We start from the raw sequence: 16,786 nt of genomic DNA on the forward strand, positions 1-16,786 counted from the left end.
CTACGTGAACCACACGGACTTAACGTCGTCGTGGCCGAACATTTTCTTGCAGGTAGGACACTTGCGGTTGCGCGACTTGAGGTTGTTCTCGATACATTCCTTGCAGAACATGTGGGAGCACTTGGAGATGAGCACATCCTTGCGTCGGTCTTGGCATACCGAGCAATTCACGAGTTTCTGCAAGTCGCGCAGCTCGAATCGCTCGAGATCTGTGAGCTCGCCAGTAGAGGGTGTTGACTTGGCATGCTGCAGCTTGCGCTCCATTTCGTCGATCTTCTTACGTTGTGTCTCGCATTCTTCACAAGGTTTCTGCTTCTCCTGCTGCAGTTGCTGATGTGACTTTTCCGCAGTCGCACAGATCGTCTTTGCCACTTCTGCATCTCGTAATAATTTGCGCTTTTCAGCATCTGAAGCCTCACGCTCCGTTTCAATGGTCTTGACATACTCCTTCAACTTGTCGAGCTCGATCTCCTTTGCTTGTAAAGATTCCTACATGAATCGAAGAAAAGTCAGCAACAAGTTCAAATGTTTCATAATAATTCACCTCAAAGCGTACCTTGGCTGACTCGATAAATGCTTTCTGGTGCTTGTGTACAGTGCTCAGCGATGAAACCTGCAGCCGCACTGCTGCCAACTCCTCGAAGCAATGCGACTTGGCTTGCTCCTCCCTTGCGAGCAATGTGTGAAGCTTCTTATTGGCGTTGCGCTTCTCCTCGATCTGCTGAATAAATTTCTTTCGGCCGTGACGCAGTGATTCCACATCTTTCGTCACTGTCTCAATTTCCAGCAATAACGCGTCGTTCTCTTCTCTAGTAGCTTCACCGGAAGCCTTCATATCCTTGATTTGAGCACGCAGTCTCTCACTGCACTCGTGGGCTTCCTTTCTTTCTTCCTCGAGCTTCGCCTCCACTCCCGATAAGCGCTTTAACGCGTCAGTCAGCTTTTCGCCAGCACTCTTCCTGCCAGACCACAGCACCTTCGTCAGACCTTCAAAACCAATAACCTTGATGTAAATCTAAGCATCGTACATTTCTGCTTGCTTCAGCGCGTCATATGTCTGCTGCAACTCTAATTTTTCCTTCTCCAATAGAGCCACCTATAAAAAAATTTAGTCAGATGCCGTAGCCGACCAGAGAGAATTACGGTTTACCTTCTTTGTCAGTGTCAAGATTTCATGATTATCTGCCGAGGCTTGAGCTCGATCTGCTCGGCTCCGCTCACGCTCGATTTGTGCCGTCAAGTTGGTGTTTTCGCGCCTAACTGATTGCAGCTCCGACTTCGCTTCGCTTAGCTGTAAATTCGACGCAAAAGATAGAAGCGTTTAGTGGCGAAAACCTCTTATCATCCTGCTCGACTAGCTCCCACCTGATCTCTGTAGGTCGATGCGTTGGAGATTTTTTCTCGTAATGATACGTTCTTCAGGTTTAACTCGTCCATCTGTGCTTTTGTTTTGCTCATTTCTGCCTGGATTTTTGTGATCTTTTTCTCCCACTTCATGGTCATGTGGTGCTCGAGATCCTGGTTCCAGCACATAATTATTAAGTCGGTAAAGCCTGCTTTAATGAGTCAGCCAGCTTCACACAACAGTACCTTTGTCTTGTGGAGAACTTTCTTGTACTCTTCGTCGCCGTGAGCTTTTTCATCGCGAAGTTGTTGGATTTTTTCCTCATGCTCTTGAGCCAGAGCAGCTTCATCATTTTTCCACTGTATAGAAACACAGCAAATTGTTTCTTAGTGAGCAAGGTGACTCTGTCTATTCTGTTGATACTCGAATTACTTACCGCCGTCTCTGAAGCCTTGAGTTTTTCCAGCTCTCGCTTCATGGAATCGACATTATGACGCTCTTGGTACAGTTTCTTACTCAAGATCCCTATGTTTTCTTTCAGAGTAGCAACAACCTTTGCATGCTCCTTCGCTTGCTCCACAAGTGCTTCTTGCTTCACCATCTCAGTACTCGACGATCCTGAAGAAGCTTTCTCACCAGCCTTTTCACCATCTGCAGCTTCCTCCATTTTGACATCACCAACATCACCATTGTCCGTATTTACACCACCCCGTTGTTCCACATATACGCTCAATCTGTCATAGTCTCGACAAGCACGATGTCGCTCCGTTTCTTTCGCTTCCACGTCACGCTCGAGTTCAGCTATTCGCGTTTTAAACTGCGTCACGAAAAAGAAAAATTTAGTCAGCCCCAAATATCCACCAATTCGCAATCGCTACTTCAATACACGCACCGCCTGTAGCTGGCTCTTTAACCCCAGGGTTTCGGCGACTGCTGCTCGTTTTTCTTGCAGAATATGGGCATATTCAATTGGTTTTGTCTTGTCTTGAGATGCGCTGCCAACTGCAGCGAGTAGTTTCTGCAATAACTCCTTCGTTATCTCGCTTTTTTGCTTGAGCTGCTCATACACTTCCTTCTCCAGCTTTGATAAATCATCTGCTTTAATAAATGCGCTGGCGTCAGCATCATCATCTGACGGCAACGACACGTCAGCGTCCGGTTCCTCCTGCTCTGCGTCCTTAGCCACTGTGATGAACCACTCTGGAAGGTTCAGCTTGAGCTCCTCTGTGCGTACGCGGACCTGCCCGAAGCCGTCAATGGCGTCTAGAGCGGCCAGCCAGGCCTCCTTTGAGGCCTCGTCTGGCACAGAGGAGGGATCCACCGTCTTTACTGCAGCGAGCAGCTCGTCCTGTAGCTGGAACCACTGCCTCCTCAGAAAGCGGAATGAAGCACTCGTCACGCCTCGAGAGCGGTACAGCGCCTCGCATTTCTTAGTCAGGTAGGTTATGCGTCTGTTTTTCTCCTTCATGTCGATGTCCAACGCCTTGTTCTTCTCTCTCACGGCCTCAATAGTGTTGGGGTTGGCCTCCGGCGGCGTGTCTTCCTCCAGCTTGATCTTCTTCGGCGCCGACTCGCCGCCGGACATGGTCTCACGCCGCTTCTTGTGGCTCACGCCGTTCTCACGCGCGTGGGCTCCCGTCTCCGCCATGACTTGGCCTTGTCTCGCGCCACCGTCCACTGGGATCTTCGGTCCGTTCCCCTTCCTCCAAGTGAGACCCTTTCTTTAATAGCTAAAACCACGTTTTTACGATAAAAAGGGATTTATTTTTTAAGCTCTTATTCTGCCTAAAATCCGAAAAGACCACGCAATTCCATAAAGGCAAGCGGAAAAATGCTGATAAACATCGCCGCGGCGATGGCGAACAGTAGCAACGTGCGCGATTTGGCCTTGCGGACAATTCTAATCAAACACAGACGACCGAGTAATGTCATCATAAAGCCGAGCGGCATCAAGAACTTGGCCAGATTCAGGTCTAGCTTCCCCCACAGTAAAAAGTCAAAGGACGCCACTGCAGAGCAATACAACAGCATAAGTTCAGCTGCTGGTAATAAGGAAACTCCATGAGTACAGTACTTACTGCCGCTGACAAAGAACACAGCCGTGGCTGACATGGCGGACACTGCTGCTGGGGTGAAGTTAACGCCACGCAGCAAGCTGGATGTCGCACCTTCACCGCCGACGCCGAACGCTCCTGCAATCGCACCAATTCCAAGCAGACGAAGAGGTATCTTCCTGATCGCGTCCGGGGACCACTGGAATGGAGTTTCAATTAGATGGTGGAGACGGGATACAGTGGAGAGGCACGTTGTACCTGCACTTCGTTTGGGGCGAGGATGAATCGTGGATTCTGCTGTCTTTGGTACGTCGCCACAGCGTCTTTCATCTGATAATGCGAGACAACTGAGAGGAAGATGAACGGCAGCATCGAGACGATCAAGAAGAAAAAGGACGTGGGAGGGATGCCGAGTGGACTGGGGAAGTACCTCCCGCCTTGGAGCGCTGTGAGCAGCACCGTGGCAGTAAAGATACCGAAGTTAATCCCCAACTTGCGCCATGAAAGACCACTCTTGTACTGAAAGCTGCCATCATCGTCCTAGTGTTTTCAAAAGACATCCGCAATCAGAATATGTAGGTGTGTGTACGTAAACAAGAAAGTTGGCATGGCTATAGATGCACACCTGGAAGCTCATGGATGGCGCGCCAAGCAACGACATCGTTTCACTGCTGCTGCACCACCGCCAGCCTTCTTCATGTCCAACAGCACGAGCTTTCTTGAAAGCTTTCTTGCCGACGTACACTAGATACACAATCAGCGCGATGGTAAGCAGCCAAGTAGAAAACCACGAGATCATCGATGCTCCAAACGCAGCTCCCACTGCACGCAAAACAATGACAATTAATACAAGAACACGATTCCGGTAAGCCCACAGCATGAACGAACTCAGTAGCATGGGCTGCATTATCAGCATAAAGTCCCAGTTGATCAGCGGGAAGTTTGAGTTAATTGGCTTTTTCCACAGATTCAAAAAGAAGTCGCACACAGCTACACAACGATCATCAAACCCAGCCGCAACACAGCTTTATGAGGATTCCAGATCAATTTAAATAAAACATACACCACTCTACAATTGTCTTACCTCCTCCAAAAACTGTAATGCTCGCCAGAGGGATCGCCTCCTACACGATCATATACGCAGCGTTATAGTGTAAACAGGAGGGTCTCTCTTCTCCGCAGCAAGGTAACGTACATCTGGCCCCAGCTTCAGCACCAATATATAGACAGCATCAAGCACAGCCCCACCGCCAATCTTAGCTCCGGACGAGATGAGCACCACCAACGCAGCCAGCAGGATCCCAAGCAGCTGGTGGGGCTTCTCCACAGAGCGCAACACCCCACGCGGTTCATACTGTTCGCCCTGCGGCGGGAACGTTGGGACGGGGCCAAACTTCACGGGGTTGTCTTCCCCTACTGGTCGTTGAGCTAGTACCAACGCCGCACCGAGCGTTAGCACTGCCAGACCGCGCGCCAAAACTCCTTGCCCTCCCATCGATCGCGTTCTCTTTGTTGAAGCAAGGTGAATCTAAAAGTACAATGGCTTGGGCAATATGATTGGATGTTAATGAATTCAAATAAATCCTGATATCATTCTTTCCTTTTCTCTTAAGATTTTGAAAAAAAAGTAATACACGTAGTGCTTATGTATACTTCGAAGTCATTTTACGCGAGCAACGCTCGTACACTTTGAACACTCATGGCGACGGCGCTAATGAGGACAATCGTGGCCATGGAAAAGATAATCATCGACGGGCAATTATAGTGACGCACGAGCTTGAGCAGACATAAATGACCAATGTACGTGGTAACAAGGCCCATCGGCAGCATGAGTTGTGCCAGATGCAGATCCATCTTTCCCATCGCTGCGTAGTTGAGCGACGACACTGAACGACAGGCGCATACAATTGTTAGTGCATGACAAAAAGTAACGCCAAAATTGGGACTTACTTCCGCTCGAGAAAAGCACGGTGGTGGCGGTCATAGCCGAAGCGGCTGAGGGGTCGACTCCGACCTCAAGCAGAAGCGGACCGTTGATTATACCTCCGCCGATACCGAACATGCCGGAGACCGCTCCAGCCGCGAGCGAGCACATGGGAAAATATCGGATTGACGACGGCGTCCACTTAATTTCGTGCGCTTCGAGCTCGTATCCGCCGCTTTGCTGCTTTTCGTACGTGGCCCCAAGATTTTTCAGCGAAAAGTAGCTGACTCCGATGAGGACGGCGACGGGCAAAGTTACGAGCACTGGATAAAGAGTTGATGACGAATCGATGCCAACCGGACTGTCAAAGTTCTTTCCTCCTCGGAGGACCCTCATCCCGGCGACAACCACGAACAGACTTGCAAGCGTTGCTAGCTTACGCCATGGAATGTTTGCACGGGATACAACCTTTAAATCGGCTTCTCTGTGGGCTTTTAAAGTGTCGGCGGAGGATGAAGCGATACCGAGGAGAGTTGTCGCCTCGGGCGAGACACCGCATTGCCAACGCTCTTTTTGGCGCGCTTTAATGGCCTTCTGAAGGGTGCGTGTACCGGTCACACTGAGCAACAGCACTAACAGCACACACAAAAGCCATGTCGGCATTATCGTATTAAGGAAGGTGCCGCAGGTTGCTCCCACTACATACATATCATCACTGTGTAAACACACACACCCAAATCACCAAGCGTAATTGAAAATGCAACGTACACAAAAGAAGTGGTTGTATGACGAGAATAACATTCCAGTCAATAAGCGGTTGGGTCGAGTTATCACGGGTGCGGCGAAGATTCAAAAAGAGGTTGCCGATTGCTGAGGAACACGCGGTTAACAAACATGAGAACACGGCAATATAGTGGAACACGGCGCTGGAACATACCTCCACCGAGAATCGTGATACTGGAAAGAGGAATTGCGGTCTGTACGGAGAATACATCAAGTCGGGCCAGTTAATATCGCTGTTTGCACAAATGTAGGATGCTGTCGCGCACCTTAGCATCCAACCCGATGATGAGGATATAGATGGGATCCAACACTCCTCCACCTCCGGTGCCTCCTCCGGCGGCGACAAAAATTACGACCGCCGCCAGAGCCAAGCCGAAGACCTCGCGCTGGGCTAGGCCGAGTGACTTGTTGACTTCTGGGATGACGGCTTCTTCCGCGGGCGATATCACGCCCCCTGTTGGCTCGCTACGCAGTGTTTGCGCGTTTACGAGAGTAAACGCCAATAATGCTAGTCGCAATAGCACAAGTGGCGCGGCGGAGCCTGATCGCGTCGGCTGTCCAATTCGCAGCGGCATTTCCATTAATTAGTCAGGAGTTCAAAGCCGAAGTGGCGACCATGAGCGCAGCAACTGCAACGGACATGAATCTCGCTGCTGGGCTAGTCATCGTTGTTGCAGCCAATGATAGAGGAGACCGTTGTCGAGTCATTGCTGTGGAGAGATGCTGCTTGGGGATTGGTATAAAATCGGGCGCGACCTTTCAGCGGACCAATCATGTCGTCGTCTCCGTCTCGCTTCAACTTCCAACACCGGAATAGCCTGTAGGTTACGTGTAAAATCTCTAACCTCCTGCACTACTTAACATGTATTAATAGTTGTGCAACCTGTATTTTGTACAAATCGTACCATACTACTAGTATTACTAGAGCTCATCCAAGCTTCTGCACTACTTTTCTAATAGTACTTTCTGCACAGCTTTAATTATGTTCGAGTACTACATGAACAGAAGAGGTCTCAAAAAATGTATTGGCAGCGATTTTTACTGAAAATAGTGCGGCTAAGTATCGCAATATTCACCACATTTGACACAGAAATACAATATTGCATTTCTGAAGCAGCCCGAAGGGCATCATAATGAGGGTTTTGTGGGTACGACCGCTTGCAAAAACATGTAGCAGCCTACGAAGCATAGGTAGCTCTGTAGTGTACCTAGGGCTGCTTCGGTTAAAACCAAGATCTGCACGTATGATTAAGGCTTATTGAGGCCAGTCCTGTTCGAATCCATCGTGTTCTAAAGCTAAGTATGAGCTCTAGGTTAGTACGGTACACTCGTTGGTCATGCCATCAGCTTTTGCTCGGGGACTCTGCAGCGCAGTAAGCGTATTTAGCAAAAAATGTATTGCACTATTTTCCTCGCATGCATTTTGATATTTGTGTTCAGCTCACAGCTAACTGCACATGAACAGCCCCTACAAAACCAGTATATTTTTCAGTCACTGGTCGAATTTAAAGGGCAAGGATTGATGAATTAGTCTAGGTGACCATCTTTTACTGAACACTGCAAGGGATAGAGGGGCCCGCGCTCTCCTCCAAGTCAGCGCTCGGGAACGAGACGTCCGCAAACGAGAAATTGTCATTCAGCTCCACTGCAAAGCAGACTGCGAGCCGACCGTACTTGGCCGTGTTTGACCACCCGGGAAACTGCGACCGGAGCACGATCGACACGCAATCTCCCAGCTTGATATGGTGCAGCAGGTCCGACGAACTGTTAAAGTACTTGCGGTGGTGGCGGAAGTTTCTGCCAGCACGAAGGTTGGGGCAAAACGGCACGCGAACCGTCTCATTCCTTTCCCCCAATGCGTTCATCGACGTCACCGTCACCTCGCTCCATGAACTTGACTCGCGGTAGGTACCATTGTATTCGCGTCCATCGGTGGCCCAACCCTGGTCCTTGGATACGCAGTCTGCTACCAGCAGCAAGCATTTACCTACGTCCACTCCAGGCGGAATATCTAGCTCCTCGGCAGTGGGCAGCTGCAGTTGTAGGTAATCCTCGTTCATGTCACTACGCCCACGACGGATCTCCGAGGTTTCGGCTTGGAAGGCGAGTAACACGCCGGCGAACTCGAGGATGTTGTTCACCACGTCCACTGGAAACTTGTGCTGCGCTACGACGGACGCGATGTAGAGGATCTCCTCCATCGGGCGCGGCTGAATCATGACTAGCTGCTCTTCCTGTGTGATATGATGCGCCTCGCTGGCGGAGAAGATAGCATCATCCACGAGAAACACACCCTCGTCCATGCCGGGGCTCACCATGATCGTTTTACTGTAAAATGATTCTCTTGCGATGCCTGAAAAAAAAATGAAAAATCTACCAATCAAATTATACTGCAGCTATGCTTCTCTCTTGTAGCTAGATACTAGCTGCATGTCCGTTGTTGTGTAAGCCATTACCCCTAGAATATCTACTATTCTTGTAGAAGAGGGAGTATGGCAAGCTCAAATTTAGTTGCCATCAAATCTCCTTCGTACCACAGAGCGAGTTAGATGCCTTATCAGTGCAAGCAGTGGTAACCTGCACGAGCTGATGCACTCGGTCAAATATCATGAGTAAACATGTTTTCTTGTAGACTACATACACACACGCTAAGGTTGTGCATGTAAACTCTAATGCGGAAGTGCTCTACAGTACAGTACAGAAGAGCACTTCCTCATTACCCTGTCAAAACCAATTGAACACCGAACCGCAGCTTTTAAAGGTCGGAGAAGGATTCTGATTCTCCAGTGTAAGAAACAAGGTGACGATGCTACCACGTCGGGAGAAGGACGCGCGCAAGCCACGCCCTCAGCAGCTCGTGTTCTCCACCAAAAAGGCAGGACGCAAGACCAAGACGCATCAGCAGCAGTCGACCGCGGAGGACACGAAAACATCATTGCGACACAGTCAAGAGCATGAATCTAATGTCTCGCAGGAACGAGCTCGGCACCGCTCGAGTCGCAGTCATAGCCACAGCCGATCCGTGAAGCGCATGCGACCGTCACGAGCTCTTCTGCAGGGTGACCACGCGACGGTGGCGCAGTGCGTGCGGGCGATGGTGGAGAGGAAGACGGACGCTGCGCTGCTTGTAGACAGAAATGGGTTGCTCACAGGAATCCTGACCGACAGAGATGTCGCGGTAAAAGTTGTGGCAGTGGGCAGAGACCCTGGTAGGACGCTAGCGCATGAGGTCATGACCCCCGACCCGTCGTGTGTGTCAGCCAACTCCAGCGCGATCGACGCGCTTAAGAAGATGATTTCCGGACAATTTCGCCACTTACCGGTGACGGACAATGATAAAGGTAAGGAGTGTGTAAGAGGAGTATAGAAGGTAAAGCGTGTATTAACTTTTCCGTGTGTATTCTGCAGTGGTCGGCATCCTGGACATCGCCAAGTGTTTGTATGAAGCTATCACAAAGCTCGAGCATGCGTACCGAGAGTCTTCCGACCGACTGGAGGAAACGGTTAAAAAGGTATTGCTTTATCTTTGTATAGGAATGAAATAAATTTGTGTTTTTAATTGCTGATGTTTCTTATGGGTGTGAATCGTAGCTGCAAGATAGTTTATCAGGGTCCACGGAGGCTAATTTATTCGAGTCCTTGCGGCAAAAGGTAAGTAATAACGTGTAGATGCATATTTCTATGGGCAGAATTGACGTCCTGACGGATGTTAATTTTTGCTTCAGCTGTTTTTGCCAACACTATCGGCAATCCTCATGGAAGGCTCGGAGGTGCCTGTTTTGGGTCCGTCGTCAACAGCGATGGACGCAGCACGCATGATGCTTATACAGAAGACTAGTGCCGTTATGGTTTGCGATGAAGCAGGTCGGACAGTGGGCATTTTCACGTCAAAAGATCTGATGCGGCGTGTGGTCGCTTCGTCGCTGGAACCCAATCAATGCGTGCTGTCGAGCGTGATGACACCCAATCCTCAAACAGCCACATTGGGGACAACGATCTTGGAGACGCTTCATTCAATGCACAACGGCAAGTTTCTGCACGTGCCCGTCTTCGATAATGGTACAAAACTTGTGGGTATAGTAGACGTCCTACAGGTCACGCGTGGCGTCATTCAGCAAATGGGCACGTTTCAGAACGTTAAAAGTGACAGTGTGCAGCCGTTGTGGGATCAATTTCGGAGCAGTTTGAAATACTCAAATGACTCTGCTGAGCACGAAGAAGAAGTCGAGGATGATGACTCGAATGTTGGTGTGGATGACCCCGATGGTGATGGGATTGACATTGCATCATTGGTGGGGCGTCAGTCCTGGAATGATTTTCAGTCGTCAACCGGAACAAGTGCTACAGGCGACCCAGCGTTGCTGGATGAGAACCCTCTTAACGAAGAGGAGCATGCACCTGATGTATTTGTCTACAAACTTGCCGATTGCTACGGTAATAACCATCGATTTACGAGCTCTGCTGAGTCAGTTAAGCAGCTTCTCGTGGATGTCCAGAACCGACTTGGTGACAATACTATTCGCCGAATCCTGTACGTCGACGACGAAGGCGACCACGTACGTTGCTGATGTCTGCACTGTAACTACTTCTAAGCTGACAACCTTTGATTGACATGTGGAATGGATACAGGTGCTGCTTTCCGAGGACTCCGATTTGAAGGATGCTGTGAATCGAGCGCGTACCTGGGGAAATAAATATATCCGCCTGATAGTTCCGCACTATCGGCTCGCTGTGCGTCGAGCGTTGGCACACAATAATGATACCGCGATCGGAATGGTCGTGTATGCTGCTGCCGTAGCTGCTCTAGCCGGCGCGTCGTTTTTTCTCAGTAGACGGAAATGACGTCGTTTATAGTGAGTGAAGGATAGTTTTATTACGTGAAGCAAAACGCAGCTTTGAATAAATATGAGCTGCTCAAAAGAAGGTATACTGGTCAAAATCAAGCTATTGCAATGGCCCCGCAGCAGCTTTCGAAGTAAGCTCTTTTTGGGAGGCTCATTGAGGACGAACGGAATGGATATGGTGTTCAGGAGGTGGTGATACGGGAAACCACTGCTGAAACGTGAATCGCACTGAAGAGTGCCAACAAGACTAACGATTTCCATGAAAAAAACTGCGGGAAGTAGTAGAAGAGCGTCCACAGGCCGTACAGGAAAATGCCTGTGAGAACCAGCAAAGAGTTTTGTGGGTTCAAAACCTTGAGATTCGTTTGGAGTGCTGCTTGCGGGTGGGGCATTGGGGCTGAATGCACGCATTACAACATCATTAGAATCCCCATATGGTTCAACGCGAGATGAAATTTTACGCACGGGCATCGGTAATGACGCAGTGGATCACACCGTTCTCCTCAATGCCGTACTCGCCCATGGAGCGACTGGGTAGTAGTAGCATGCCCATATAAATCAGTCTGATTTTCTTTTCATTTGCGAGCTGGTCCGTGAAAAACTGCAACGTCAAACAGTATCGGATAGCACATCAATGAGAAGAACTAATGCTCTCGATGACGCTAAAAGAAAAAACACCTTGCTGACAAAATCGTCAACTTGCTGTGTAGCCTTGAACCAGGCTGGTCGGATCTCTTCACCCTGGCGCAGTCGAATAGGCAGATAACCCTCGGGGGGCTCGTGCTTTATTGCCTCCTCCTCGTGCTCTGATCCCTCCGATTTCTGTATTAAAGCCCAAAAACATCAAAGGTAAGAGCAAAACCAGCCACACTTCAAACGAATGCAGTCATTGATCCTCACCGCTTCGGGTGTCGTCGCCAGTGGCGCGATGATTCTACGCATCCAACGTTGCAGAATAACAAGCAATTAGTTTCAGTGTCGACCACCAAAACGACAGCTCACACCACGTACTCTGCCTCGTCGTTCACAAGCTCCCATTCGTCGTGCAGAGCAGTAGGAGAAGAAGGAGGCGAAGTTGATGTATTCATCCGGAAGAGAGTGAGGCAAAGACGAAGGTTGAGCGAGAACTTCCGTCTTGACGCTTTTTCTGAAATGGTCGGAACATGGGATGGGATGAAAAAAATGTGTAAACACATAATGTCAAATATGGCAAACTTCAAGGTAGGTCGGAGTATTTTTGTCAATATAATTTAGGTAGCGTAATTTTGTATCGAAGGCACTCTATAGTTTAGTTCGCTGTCATAGCCATGACAGCCTTCCTGGAGCGCACACAGAAACTTCGCCAGCACATTGAGGCGCTGATCCGCCGGGACGCCATCAAACGCTCACTGACAGTGGATGATCATGCTCTTCGACGTCGCGTGGATGACTATTACCTGCCCATGTTCAGCTGGACGACGGAGGTCGTGGAGGCTGCGCAGAAGAAGCAGGGTGACGCCAAACACTGCGTCTGCATCGGCTTGAGCTGCCCGCAGGGCGGTGGCAAGACCACGGCATCCATGTACATGCAGGAGGCACTGGCGCTCATGGGGAAGAAATGCGCTGTTATGTCACTGGACGACGTGTACTGGAAATACGAGCAGCAAGTGGCGCTCGCCAAGGCCAACCCGGGCAATCCACTGCTTCAGGTGAATAGTGTATAAAACGCTTATATCTGTAACGAGGCTGATATTGGGCTCGATGCAGTATCGCGGTAATCCAGGCACGATGGATATCCCGCTCCTGATGGACTTGGTTTATGAGTGCAAGTCGTCAACAGGAGAGATCGCTCTACCACGCTACGATAAGTCTCAACACAATGGCCGTGGTGATCGTGCTCCCCTGTCGGACTGGGATCGCAAACAAGGTGCGGGAACACGTGCGGCGACAATAGCTTGGCGCGTGTTTGATAGTGTAGGCGATATTGCTTACAGGTCCGCTGGACGTTCTGTTGATCGAGGGATGGTGTATGGGCTTCCAAGCGATCGACGATGCTAGCCCCGAGCTAAGGTATGCTTGTGCTGCACTCCATATGTGAGAGTCTAACGGTCTTTGGATAACTCTGCATTAGTGAGCACATGAGGACTGTGAACAAGGAGCTTCTTGCCTTTGACAAATTCTATGAGGTACTGGATGGTTTGGTGGTGATCAAGATCGACAACCTGGACTGGGTATACGAGTACGTCTCTTATTTCCACTCTATAACTATCGTAGCATTGCATCTCTGATCGATCTTCTTCTTTTTTGCTGGGCAGGTGGCGTGAGCAGCCGGAGCAGCTCCTGCGGGAAGCCAAAAAGCCAGCCATGACTACAGATGAAGTGCGCGACTTCGTGGACCGATTCATGCCGGCGTACAAGACGTATCTCAAGGGGTTGTACGCCGAGCCGACGGAATCGACATCACCCTTGGCTAACGTACCGCGGCTCATTTTCTCCATCACTTCGGCGCGTGAACCAGCGGCTAAGCCCGTGGAGTTCAACTTCATATCCGAGGCGCTGAAGGATTAGATTCGACTTCGAGGTTTTGGCAATACAAACGTCCCTACAGTACTGTAGATTGCCGTGTACGTTTGTAACTCCAACCGATACATGTACTACAAAAATGAAACTATGTGGTAATTATCATGTTTATTGTCCGTTGTTCGAAACACTGCGTTTTTTTAGACGTCTCATCTTCATGCGGGCACCATTAAAACCGGTATGAAAATTTCTTGTCTAAAAGACAGTGCCATCACTCTTGATTTTGATCGGCGGGCCACCGTCGGCACGCTTCTCCTTGGCAATAACGCGACCAGCCTTCCAGCTCCCTCCCTCCAGCATCTTGAAGCAATCAGACAAATTCAAGAGCATTAGTTTACCGTGAGCAACACGTAGAAATGGAACAATACCTTGACGAGGGGGAACAAGTCAGCAGTGAAGTTAAGACGTCCAAGAATGACTTTGTGCAACTCGTCCAGAATCGCGACAGTGAGCGCTCGCCACTCGATGATCACTTCAGTGCTCGGGTCAAATTCGTCTGTCAGAATATTAGCAGACTTCGGTACCAACACACCAAAATCCACTAAGAGTCCTCCGTTGCGATATTCTGGTAGTCCTGTTACATACAATGAGGTCAGCAAAATTATACGAGCATATCGCGCCCCAGCACATGTACCAGTCATCAGCTTGAGATCAGTGATCTTAAAGCCAGCATCTTGAAGTGGCTCCATTAGTGAGTAGGTCATCCATTGCGATAGCTTGTGGAAGCTCACGAACTTGCCAGCCTTCTCATGTTCCGGCAAGTATCTACAATTAACACACTTCCAGTCAGCGTCACACCAACTTATTTTTTTTTAATTTTTCACAAATATCCACGCACGACAACTCCCACACATCGCCCATATTCTGACCGTCGATTTGGGTTCGACTCGCAGGCCAAATGTCCTGCAGTCCGTTCAGCACAGCCTTCCACAGATCCGTAACAGACACTTCACCACTCGCATTCTGGTGCTTGGTCAGGTAGTCCACCATATTCCCCGGTCGAATCGATCCATCCGCCCCCGAAAAGAATTCTGGATAATTCGAAATACTCTTTCCCAGGCGCTATAAAAACACACAATAAATCAGCGTCATCCACGTTAAAAGACAATAAAAGCAATCAATACCTTAAGCAGATCCGTCCTTCCAGCACAACCAACCAACGGGTTTGCATCCGTCTGCAATAAAACGCATAAAAATTAGCAAATATATCCAAACCCTAAAATATAGCCATTACCTACCACTTGGAAAGCATCCGAAATGGCTTCATCAGGCAAATTGGCCAGCGCTGTTGCATCCACTCGGTGCGGGTCCTTTTCTGGATCGACAGAGAAGTTTCCAGCTACAAACATGTGAAAGCTGGCAATGCCCAGACCTTCGCTGCGACTGTAAAAATCCTCAGTACCAGGTTCCTTATACTTCCATGTGGGGCCTGCCCCCGCATCCAACAGAACGCTGACAAGAGCCAAGTCCAGCAGACGGCGAGCCTTTTCTAACTTGTCACAATGCCAAGTTGACGTCATCTTCTCCACTCGTTGCGGGTTGCCAGTCTCGAAGTGGCGCCAGCGTGAGTGGAATGGGACATTCGCCTCGTTGGGCGTCGGGTACAATTGACGAATGACGCTAATGACATAGTCAGCTAAAGCTGGGACTTTACTCTCGACTACCGAGAAGTTGGGCAGCTTGTCTTGCTTGCCGAGGTCCAAGACGCGGTGGCAACCCTCGCGGATTGATGGGAGTGAGCGCAGATACGACACTTGGTTGGCAGGGGTCAGAGGCATCGTCTGTGGAAAATAAACGGTTATTGAGGGAAGCTGGGTGCAGTGAAGAAGATTGCACGCACCACTGTGGTCGAAGAGTAAAGCTTGTTTTGTTTTCAAAAGTGAATGTGAATGTTCGCATTCAACATGATCTCTTCTCGCTTAGGTACGCTGGCTCATCCGCATATAGGAACTGAAAGTGCGGGGGAGCTTGAACTTCAACTTAACATGCTATAATCAGGCTAGAAAACCCCGGGGTATCCGGATAACGCTAGAAAAAAAAACATTGACTACACTACCTATACCGGTTTTACTTTGAAGTGTATCTGAAGAAGATATCGTGTGACTTTTCGACATTTGAGATATACGGTACTTGTACCCGTATTAATGTTAATATCACCGAAAACGCGACGCCTTCTCAAGCTCGATGCATTCGTATGCTCCACAATTGTGGCTACTACTTCTTACCGTCCTTTTCGCATTACATGCCGTTAGAGCCGCAACCAAGAATGACGTATGGACAAAGTGTACTCGAAGTATACCGAGATGTTTCACTCGACCTCAGCAAGAACTGCTATGCTTCTCGAGCTCTCGCATTGTTCACGATCCAACCGCACCTGGACAATGCGCTAAGGTAGCTTTGGGAGGGAGGCCATTGCAGTCTGCGAAGGTGGCCTCGCGAGTGGAGATGCTGCGTGCTGTCTCTATTATCCAGCTCTGTTCAGGAGTTCAAGATACCGGCCCCGCACAATGTTGGACTGCGATTTCAGCCCAAATACGACAGCAAGTGCTTGCTACGTCGGTATCATCTAATACCGTAGCGGACTTAGATTCTAAGGCTGCCGCGATTCCTCTTGTCCAAGTTTGTAAAAATGCTCAAGACGATCGTCCAGCGCAGTGTTTACTACTTTGGTTCGAGATCAGTCGAGGCCTTAGCAGGCAAAATGCTCGAGAGGCAATCAAAACTGCGGTTGCATTATGCAAAAGGTTTAGTGGGCAAACGTTCGCTTTGAAGCTGTGTGTGAAGCAGGCTACACCCCATTTAAGAATCGTTATCGGTTCTCAGATCGGCGTGCTACAGCTTTGCCAATTTATTGGAGATGGTAAGAATCTACCTGCTGTCGTTGAGTGCGCCTCTAAACTCGGGAAAAAGCACATTTCGCCCAGTCTTATCGCCCAAGTTTGTAGTGGGGCCTCTGACGTTGCCCAGCCGCATACTTGCTTCGCGTTAGCGCAACAAAAACTCCGATGGATGAGCCAAGAAGTGCAAATGGCTTTATGCACGGGTGCTGTTGCTCATGCAGCAATTGTTCCGGTGAACTGCGCCCTGGAGATGCAGCTAACCGCACGAAGGCTGCTATCTTCCGACCCGGGTATCTTCGTCGCTAATTTGTGCAGCGGTGCTACGAATGCCACAATTGTCACTCGATGCCTGAAACTTGTTCCAACGCATGCTTTCACTGCCAGTCAAATTCTACGCCTTTGTGCAGCTTCCGCAATGGCACCTCAAATCTTTGAAA

At 49.4% G+C, this 16,786-nt stretch overlaps 8 protein-coding genes across 8 annotated transcripts; 2 read left to right on the top strand and 6 right to left on the bottom strand.

The window, feature by feature from the left end:
* Positions 1 to 3,044, bottom strand: PITG_03821 (uncharacterized protein; the record flags this gene model as incomplete). The annotated part of the gene is made up of 8 exons (XM_002906817.1): positions 1 to 489; positions 557 to 959; positions 1,029 to 1,096; positions 1,151 to 1,291; positions 1,366 to 1,518; positions 1,591 to 1,704; positions 1,782 to 2,146; positions 2,234 to 3,044. The coding sequence occupies 8 exons, from the start codon at positions 2,991 to 2,993 to the stop codon at positions 1 to 3; spliced, it is 2,493 nt and encodes an 830-aa protein (XP_002906863.1).
* Positions 3,045 to 3,130: 86 nt separating this feature from the next.
* Positions 3,131 to 4,922, bottom strand: PITG_03822 (uncharacterized protein; the record flags this gene model as incomplete). Its single annotated transcript, XM_002906818.1, has 7 exons — positions 3,131 to 3,354; positions 3,424 to 3,598; positions 3,658 to 3,939; positions 4,025 to 4,221; positions 4,288 to 4,389; positions 4,484 to 4,523; positions 4,595 to 4,922. 7 exons carry the CDS (start codon positions 4,892 to 4,894, stop codon positions 3,131 to 3,133), a joined length of 1,320 nt encoding a protein of 439 aa, XP_002906864.1.
* A 142-nt stretch (positions 4,923 to 5,064) lies between these two features.
* On the bottom strand, positions 5,065 to 5,986 carry PITG_03823 (uncharacterized protein; the record flags this gene model as incomplete). The annotated part of the gene is made up of 3 exons (XM_002906819.1): positions 5,065 to 5,285; positions 5,350 to 5,566; positions 5,642 to 5,986. 3 exons carry the CDS (start codon positions 5,984 to 5,986, stop codon positions 5,065 to 5,067), a joined length of 783 nt encoding a protein of 260 aa, XP_002906865.1.
* A 1,667-nt stretch (positions 5,987 to 7,653) lies between these two features.
* Positions 7,654 to 8,325, bottom strand: PITG_03824 (uncharacterized protein; the record flags this gene model as incomplete). Its single annotated transcript, XM_002906820.1, has 1 exon — positions 7,654 to 8,325. The coding sequence occupies one exon, from the start codon at positions 8,323 to 8,325 to the stop codon at positions 7,654 to 7,656; it is 672 nt and encodes a 223-aa protein (XP_002906866.1).
* Positions 8,326 to 8,912: 587 nt separating this feature from the next.
* PITG_03825 (myosin-like protein) lies at positions 8,913 to 10,948 on the top strand (the record flags this gene model as incomplete). The annotated part of the gene is made up of 6 exons (XM_002906821.1): positions 8,913 to 9,013; positions 9,104 to 9,447; positions 9,515 to 9,618; positions 9,698 to 9,757; positions 9,832 to 10,662; positions 10,736 to 10,948. The coding sequence occupies 6 exons, from the start codon at positions 8,913 to 8,915 to the stop codon at positions 10,946 to 10,948; spliced, it is 1,653 nt and encodes a 550-aa protein (XP_002906867.1).
* A 184-nt stretch (positions 10,949 to 11,132) lies between these two features.
* On the bottom strand, positions 11,133 to 12,082 carry PITG_03826 (uncharacterized protein; the record flags this gene model as incomplete). The annotated part of the gene is made up of 5 exons (XM_002906822.1): positions 11,133 to 11,347; positions 11,416 to 11,551; positions 11,629 to 11,772; positions 11,851 to 11,884; positions 11,962 to 12,082. The coding sequence occupies 2 exons, from the start codon at positions 11,501 to 11,503 to the stop codon at positions 11,133 to 11,135; spliced, it is 303 nt and encodes a 100-aa protein (XP_002906868.1).
* Positions 12,083 to 12,257: 175 nt separating this feature from the next.
* Positions 12,258 to 13,497, top strand: PITG_03827 (uncharacterized protein; the record flags this gene model as incomplete). The annotated part of the gene is made up of 5 exons (XM_002906823.1): positions 12,258 to 12,638; positions 12,697 to 12,856; positions 12,924 to 12,999; positions 13,061 to 13,168; positions 13,245 to 13,497. 5 exons carry the CDS (start codon positions 12,258 to 12,260, stop codon positions 13,495 to 13,497), a joined length of 978 nt encoding a protein of 325 aa, XP_002906869.1.
* A 162-nt stretch (positions 13,498 to 13,659) lies between these two features.
* Positions 13,660 to 15,338, bottom strand: PITG_03828 (uncharacterized protein; the record flags this gene model as incomplete). The annotated part of the gene is made up of 6 exons (XM_002906824.1): positions 13,660 to 13,809; positions 13,878 to 14,083; positions 14,144 to 14,274; positions 14,348 to 14,571; positions 14,634 to 14,684; positions 14,748 to 15,338. 6 exons carry the CDS (start codon positions 15,285 to 15,287, stop codon positions 13,705 to 13,707), a joined length of 1,257 nt encoding a protein of 418 aa, XP_002906870.1.
* Between the last annotated feature and the right edge of the window lie 1,448 nt (positions 15,339 to 16,786).

This window comes from Phytophthora infestans, genomic scaffold, assembly GCF_000142945.1.
Source record: "Phytophthora infestans T30-4 supercont1.4 genomic scaffold, whole genome shotgun sequence".
In the NCBI taxonomy this organism is placed as follows: Eukaryota; Oomycota; class Peronosporomycetes; order Peronosporales; family Peronosporaceae; genus Phytophthora; species Phytophthora infestans.